This window comes from Arvicanthis niloticus, chromosome 18 (assembly GCF_011762505.2).
Source record: "Arvicanthis niloticus isolate mArvNil1 chromosome 18, mArvNil1.pat.X, whole genome shotgun sequence".
In the NCBI taxonomy this organism is placed as follows: domain Eukaryota; kingdom Metazoa; phylum Chordata; class Mammalia; order Rodentia; family Muridae; genus Arvicanthis; species Arvicanthis niloticus.
Window position 1 is genome coordinate 28,473,078 of NC_047675.1, and position 7,837 is coordinate 28,480,914.

At 46.4% G+C, this 7,837-nt stretch overlaps 1 protein-coding gene and 1 long non-coding RNA gene across 3 annotated transcripts; one reads left to right on the plus strand and one right to left on the minus strand.

The window, feature by feature from the left end:
- Positions 1 to 231: 231 nt before the first annotated feature.
- On the plus strand, positions 232 to 1,189 carry LOC143434963 (uncharacterized). Its single transcript, XR_013104859.1, has 2 exons — positions 232 to 365; positions 946 to 1,189. It is a non-coding gene; the product is annotated as an uncharacterized LOC143434963 (long non-coding RNA).
- On the minus strand, positions 363 to 7,633 carry LOC143434962 (uncharacterized). 2 transcript variants are annotated; one of them, XM_076915703.1, is made up of 2 exons: positions 7,224 to 7,633; positions 363 to 2,327 (listed from the first exon to the last, which is right to left on the minus strand). In XM_076915703.1, exon 2 carries the CDS (start codon positions 1,996 to 1,998, stop codon positions 841 to 843), a length of 1,158 nt encoding a protein of 385 aa, XP_076771818.1. In that variant the 5' UTR covers positions 1,999 to 2,327; positions 7,224 to 7,633; the 3' UTR covers positions 363 to 840. The 2 variants fall into 2 exon arrangements, with proteins under 2 accessions (XP_076771818.1, XP_076771819.1); XM_076915704.1 differs by having other exon boundaries at positions 1,333 to 2,327.
- Between the last annotated feature and the right edge of the window lie 204 nt (positions 7,634 to 7,837).

A 7,837-nucleotide genomic window follows, 5' to 3' on the forward strand; every position in this document is an offset into this window, starting at 1 on the left:
GAATTTGTTCACATACAAAGGGCTTTACTGTGATATTTGTATATATACATATATGTAATATATTTTGTGTTAAATTGATAATAAGTGAAACTCAGCAATATTTTAAATATCATCATTAAGTTCTTCTGAATTCAGTTATCATGGCTTAGTGGCCCGCGCAACCTCCCGCCAGCAGGAACGACGCGGCACACACAGGATCCTTCTGCAGTAAAGCTTTTATGCGTCTTGAGAGGGAGAGCATAAGCTTACAGATGAAGAGGACCCCGAGGGGGCAAAATCCCAGCCCTTATATAGGAAACTGCTCCCCGCCTAGGACGTGGCACCCAATGGTTGGCTGTAGCCCGTTGGCCGGTATTGTGTCACAGGTGAGGCAGTGCACTAGCACACGCGCAAACCATTTGTCAGTTGGTCGAACGGATGTCAGCGCCATCTTGCAACGGTGAATGTGAGGGCGGCTCCTCACATCTCCCCCTTTTCTTTTAATCATCAAGCAATAGACCACCCAATGCTGAGAGCAGAGATAGAGGTCAAATCCCCAGTAAGCAAATTAGAGTAAGGCAAGATCACCCTATCGCGTGCAATGGGCAACGCCCAGCGATGTGCAAGGGCTGATATAGCCTACAACTCTCTCTGTGCCATTTTTCCTGGGGGAAGGTTATTTTAGGCACTCAACCTTCATGCAAGATGACATATCTCCCCAGAATAGGCCCATTTAACACCGCAGGGCCATTCTGCTGCAGTGCTTAGCCATGCAACTCTCCTGGGCTGCTGAAGCACACTCACTCTACCCAGTGCAGTGAGGGCAGCCTCTTGGGGTGCAAGAGCTGAGTGGCCAGTGATCTATTGCCTAAGCATAGAGAGCCAAATATCGGGGGAGGCACCTTGTTCTAGTGCCGTGAGTGCCTGGGTGACAACCACCTTGTCTCTTTTCGTTTGTGCCTTAAGCTTGCAAACCAACCAGAGGAGTAACACACCCCCACAGCAGAGTGCAGCTCTGAACAGGCCAACCCCCACCCACTCTTTGAAGAAGGAGATGGCTGAATGGATCCATGACGACAATCCCTCGGTCAAGAATAAATCAAGGCGGGTCAAATTCACCTCAATTATGGCAAAGCGCAATTTATGAAGCGTTTCTTCGAATTCTAGGGTCCAATTCTGCAATAAAAACTGAGAAAAAACTTTTGACAAATTAGTGGTGCGGGTATAATTATCATAAGGTATGGATGTTATACATAACCCAGGCATCTTCTGTTCGCATCCCAATTGAGCCAACTGCCATAAAATATCAATTTGCTCTTGAACCAGGTCAATCCTCTGATTCACTAGCATCAATCCCCCCATGATTTGAGAATTGGTGGAGGCTTGTACATCCAATGCTGGAGTGACTGATGCAGACAGTTGGTTTATAGAATCTGCCGCCTGCACCGAGGAGGATAATGCAAGGGCAGAGGCTGTAACCGATCCTATTACAGCGGCCCCTGCAATAATGCCCACTATAATGGCAGAAATTCCAAAATCTCTCCTAATTCTAAAATGGGCTAAAGTGTTGGGTGCCTCTACTGGCACAGGAACAAATCTTGGCAAGCGGGTAACCATGGCAAAAGGGAACATTGTAGCATTCCAGCAGAGAACAAAAAAGCAGGTATTAGGTGCGCATGTCAAGGTCTCATTCCAGATAAAACTATCATTGCTCACTATCCAAACAAAAGGTGGCCATACACAGACCAGAGTAGGTCCAAATGTGATGCTCTTAAACTCAGTATACTTGGTGTTAGCAGATTGCCAACTAAAGCTACCCCCCGATTTTCTTTTACCAAGGGAACCACCAAGGGTACCCGTCCAGTCAAATGACAATTGTCCCTTAGCGGTGGCCCCCTTCCCTAGCATAACAAGGGGTGACAGATCGGTGCAACTTCCGTTTACCCCACAAAGGAGCCATTGGTCAAACGGATTCACATCTGCCTTTCTCGGATTCATGTATGTGAAATTAAATCCCATAAAGGTATCATTATAATATGTGCTAATATCTGGGGAGAAAGTAAAATATAAAACATAAACTTCCTAACAAGCGATAGCTGTTATTGGTGGGCACGCTCTGAATCTGATCATCATAAGGGATATAGGCCAAGCCCAAAGACTTATTGGTCACCGGCATGGGAATTGGGAAGGTTGTCATAATCCCCCACCATGGTGTCCCTGTTACCATCCTCAGGCTTATCAACATCTTCATCATGATGATCAACTGTAGACTTTGGCAGCATCGGTTTTTCATGTTCAAAGATCTTGCGGGTCAGTCTCTCTGGTACCCAGAAGGGATTCTCGTCCTCCTGTGGGAAGACACAAACAGCTCCCCTGGATCTTATCAAAATAGGATCCGGGCCTTTCCATTTTCCTGTTAGCACATCTTTCCATTTTACCATTTCTTTTGGCCTGTCAGGCTCTATACAATGACGCTCAGCCGCAGTGTGGCCTTGAGCATCAAGATTCAAAAAATTAAGGGTAAAGAGTGCCATGGAAACAGCTACTCTTGGTACTGGGGGGAGAGCCTCCTCAACTCCCCCTTTCTGTTTTATTAAATATGATTTAACTGTGCGATGGGCACGTTCTACGATGCCTTGTCCTTGAGGGTTGTATGGAAGTCCAGTCAAGTGAGTTACTGCCATTTGGTGACAGAACTGTTGAAATTTTTGAGAGGTATAAGCTGGTCCATTGTCTGTTTTGAGGAGTTTGGGTTTCCCCCAGGCACTCCATGCTTCCAGACAATGTTGGATCACATGTGAGGCCTTTTCACCTGTTAGAGGTGTGGCAACAATGATACCAGAACATGTATCAATAGAGACATGTAAGTATTGAAGCCTTCCAAAGGAAGGGACATGAGTAACATCCATCTGCCAGACCTGTAAAGGCCTTATGCCACGTGGGTTTATTCCCACATGAGGAGCAGGCAAGAATTCACAGCAATTTTGGCATTGAATAACAATCTCCCTGGCTTCTTTTCTGGTAAGTGAGTAACGGCGACGCAAGGTCTCCGCCGTCACATGAAAATGTTTGTGGAACTCCCTTGCTGCTTCTGTTTGAGATGATAACGCAACAGCCACGAGCTTGGTAGCTTTATCTGCTAGCTCATTTCCCAAAGTCATAGGGCCAGGGAGTCCTGAATGGGCTCTGATATGAGTAATATACATAGGAGATCTTCTATTCAATAAAGCAAGCTGTATTTGTTGAAAGGTGCCATGAACTCTGCTAGAGGGCTTTATGATTCCAGCTACTTCAAGAAGGTTAACTGCGTTAACCACGTAAAAGGAATCTGACACAATGTTAAGAGGCCCTGGAAAGGTTTTAAGGACCTCCAGTACCACCAAACATTCTACAAGTTGAGGTGATGTTTCACTGAACTGTTTTGACACCACTTTATTATTTACTACATAAGCACCCAGACCAGTCTTTGACCCATCTGTATATACAACAATCCCATCCTTAAGAGGTTGCCTAGCTGTAATTTTTGGAAATACTATAGCCTGATTCAATGCAAATTGTAAAACAGGATGTTTAGGATAATGATTATCAATCTGTCCTGAAAAAGAGGTAACCAAGATTGCCCAATCATTAGAGGTGGCCACCAGAACTTGTACTTGCGCAGCAGTATAAGGTGTAATGAGAGAGTTAGGCTCTCGTCCAAAATGAGTAATGGCTGCCTTTATTCCTCGAAGCGCAAGCTGGGCAATTGCATTGGGATACCAGTCTATAATTTTGGCAGGAGAGGCGTTCGGATGAACCCATAATAAGGGCCCTTTCTGCCACAACACGGCAGTTGGCAGCCGAATGGTTTTCATAACACACAGGATAAAAGGTTGTGATTCATCAATGCGCTGCAGCTGAGCTCTTTGCAAGGCATCCTCTACCTTCTTTAAGGCCTGACTTGCGGCAGGAGTAAGGGCCCTAGGAGAGGAGATATGGGGGTCTCCTTCTAAAACATCAAATAAAGGTTTCAACTCAGCTGAAGAAATTTTCAAAAAGGGTCTGAGCCAATTTATATCTCCCAATAATTTCTGAAAATCATTGAGGGTGTGCAGATGGTCTCTACAGATTTCCAATTTTTGGGGAATTACATTGGTAGGAGAAATAACAGTCCCCAAGAAGGTGCCCACCTCAGAGATCTGAACCTTCTCCACTGCTATTTGTAACCCCCATTGTGCCAAAGTTTGTATCAAACAGGGGTAGGCTTCTTGTAATATTTTTAACTCTTTATGTGACAAAAGTATGTCATCCATATAATGGATGACAAGTAAGGTGGGAAATCGTTGTCTTAGTGGTCCCAAGGCTGTTTGAACAAAAATTTGACACATGGTGGGGCTATTGGCCATGCCCTGGGGTAAGACTTTCCATTGATACCTCTTGTCTGGTTCCATATGATTAATGGAAGGAATAGTAAAAGCAAATCTAGGCCTATCTTTAGGGCACAAGGGTATGGAGAAAAAGCAATCTTTAATATCTATAATGAGGAGCTTCCAGCCACAAGGGAGAGCAGAGAGCACAGGAAGGCCCCTCTGGACTGGGCCCAACAATTTCATCTGTTCATTAATAGCTCTGAGGTCATGGAGTAATCTCCATTTTCCCGACTTCTTTTTGATCACGAAGATGGGAGTATTCCAAGGTGAGGTAGAAGACTCAATGTGATCGAGCTCTAATTGTTCCTTTACCAATTTTGTTACAGCTTCTAGTTTTTCAGAGGATAAAGGCCATTGGGGAACCCACACCGGGTCCTCTGTTTTCCACGGTATAGGCTGTACTACCCCAACGGCCCCTAGGAAAAACCCAACCCTTTTCTATCTTGTTTTCTACTAGGGGATATAGGCTCCACCCTGCCCTGTTCCAACTTTCCCAGTCCTTTTCCTTCCCTGTAGCCCATCTTAATCATCATGTCTCTTGCCTGGTCCGAATATGGTTTTTTAAGAATAGGTTCATTTGACAGGGTGAGACCCATACCCTGCAAGACATCTCTTCCCCAGAGGTTAACGGGAAGAGGAAGAATATAAGGTATAAATTTTCCCTGCTGTCCTTCGGGGGATTCCCAGGTCAAGGTTGTGGAGCTGATGGTGGGGCAAGACTGATATCCTAGGCCTTGTAACGAATGTGATGACTCAATGGTGGGCCATGCTTTGGGCCACCAGTGTGAGGAGATGATACTCTTATCAGCCCCAGTATCTAGAATACCCTCAAAATCTTTTCCTTTTACTTTTAAACACAGTTTAGGCCTTTCATTCAAGGGAATCATTAAGTAAGCTAGATCACTACCTGAGGAGCCCATCTGTTCTGTTCCCATTCTATTGACCCTTCCCACCTCAGGGAGGAATAGCAACTGGGCTATTCGATCTCCCTTTGTAATAGAAAAAACTCCTCTAGGGCTAGAACATAAGACTTGTATTTCAGGAGAATGCTGGCCATCCACTACCCCGGGGTACACTATTAAACCTTGCAGGGTGAGTGATCCTCGGCCGAGGATAAGGCCCATGATTCCAGGAAGCAAGGGTGTTATAGGCTCCACCGGAATTGGCTGAATATTCATTTGTGGCATTAGTAAGAAGTTGGAGGCGGCTCGCAAATCCACCCTTGTGGGTCTTCCTGGGTTATTTCCTGATTTCTCTTTCTGTTGGCTTCCTGGGTTCTGACTAGTCGGTTCCCATATCTTTGAGGGCCCTGGGACCGGGGGCCCGATGTCCCGTTTTTTGGCATCTCGTCTGACTGATTATCCAGCGGGGGGAGGAGTCTGCCCCTAATATCTCTTACTGAACGGCATGCACTAGCTTTATGATATCCCTTGCCGCATCTGTCACAAAGAGTGGGAGTCTCTACCTTTCTATTCAAATTTGTACAATCCTTTTTAAAATGACCGGGCTTGCCACAATTATAGCAGACCTTTGGATCGGGTCTCATCAGGGGACGCCTATGTGATTGAAGAATAGCAGCCGCCAGCCCAGCATTAGTAAGGGGCCCTCCGAGCTCTCGGCAGACCCTAAGCCAATCTTGTAAGCCCTTGTTTTTACGTGGAGCAATGGCTGCTCGGCACTCCTGAGTGGCTTGTTCAAAAATTATCTGTTGGATTAGGGGCTCGACTGGACCTATGTCTCCGAAAATACGCCCAGCTGCCTCTGTCATTCTGGCCACAAAATCTGAAAAGGACTCTTGGGGTCCCTGAATTATCTTTGTGAGTTGTCCACTCGCTTCCCCTTTTCGGGAAAGTGCCTTCCATGCCCTAATGGCTGTGGCAGAGACCTGGGTATAGGCTCCCCAATGATAGTTAGCTTGATCAGCAGTATAAGCCCCTTGACCTGTTAACAGGTCTAAAGTCCAATCTCTCTGTTCCGGGGTCAAGGCAGTAGCGTTGACCCGGGCTTGTGCTTGTGCGGCCTCATACCACAGTGCTTTCCATTCTATATATTGGCCCATATTAGGGAGGGCGGCTTTTGCAATCATTTGCCAATCGGCTGGTGTTAATGCTGAATTGGCAAGTCTATCAAGCTGTACTAGGGTAAAATTAGCATTGGTCCCATACTTGCGAACAGATTCGGCCAGTTCCTTAAGCTGGTTGAAATCTACTGGCACATGAATTCGCCCTCCATTTTCTGTTTCAAAAACAGGGAATACAGTCCTGATCTTTCTCCTCACCTTTTCTGGTACAAGCGAGTAACCTGATGGAGGATGCGCCTCATAAGGCGGAGGTGCAGAGGGCACCGTCTTTTGAGGAGGAATTCTAGGTAATTTTTTATATTTCTTGTTATCATCTGGGTGATATCTCTCTGCCTCATATCTAGCTGCTTCTTCATCTAACTCAGCCTCCTCCTCCGAGTTAAGAGTATCCTTACCAGAGGTGTCATCATCACTGGAGCTTTCCGAACTGTCGAGGGTCAGTGCCTCCAGCTCCAAAGAGGGGTAGAGCCCACCCTTTCTCTCCTTACGAGGGATACTGGACTCCATCGGGGGTATCTCTCCTGTCTTAGGAGGGTGCCTATCCTTCTTTTTTGGGACGTCCTTTTTCTTGCGCGCGCCCAACCTCTCACTCCATTCGGTTTCTGACATGCTGTCCTGAACTCCCTCGAGAGTAACCTGCCCTTCACTTACTGCTTCCTTATAGTTTTCATCTCCTAAACAGTTTTTAACAACTAGAACAAGGACCATGAAAATCACAGTGAAGATCAGGCCATAAATTTCAGGGGCAGACATACCTCTCCGAATGTACCTCCCTGCAGTTCTGAATCCTCCTCTGAATCGAGGGGTCCTCTGAGGTGCTGACGATGACGAGGTCGAGATCTCCCGGGTTTCGGCACCAGATGGCCCGCGCAACCTCCCGCCAGCAGGAACGACGCGGCACACACAGGATCCTTCTGCAGTAAAGCTTTTATGCGTCTTGAGAGGGAGAGCATAAGCTTACAGATGAAGAGGACCCCGAGGGGGCAAAATCCCAGCCCTTATATAGGAAACTGCTCCCCGCCTAGGACGTGGCACCCAATGGTTGGCTGTAGCCCGTTGGCCGGTATTGTGTCACAGGTGAGGCAGTGCACTAGCACACGCGCAAACCATTTGTCAGTTGGTCGAACGGATGTCAGCGCCATCTTGCAACGGTGAATGTGAGGGCGGCTCCTCACAGCTTAGTGTTCTGCATGTAACTTTGTATTTTGCCGAATAGATCTACTCATCAATCACTGATCAGGAAATTTGGTAATGTGAACATTGTGGTTGGACTAGCTGGTACAGGAATGAATGTCATGCATACACCTTGGGTACATCCAAAATCATTCTGAAATATAGATAGGTACTTAGTGATGTGACCACAGCTCAA

Bases quoted from the DNA above. Each gene is read 5' to 3' on its own strand.
- LOC143434962 (XM_076915703.1), bottom strand. From the start codon at position 1,998: ATGGGATTTAATTTCACATACATGAATCCGAGAAAGGCAGATGTGAAT.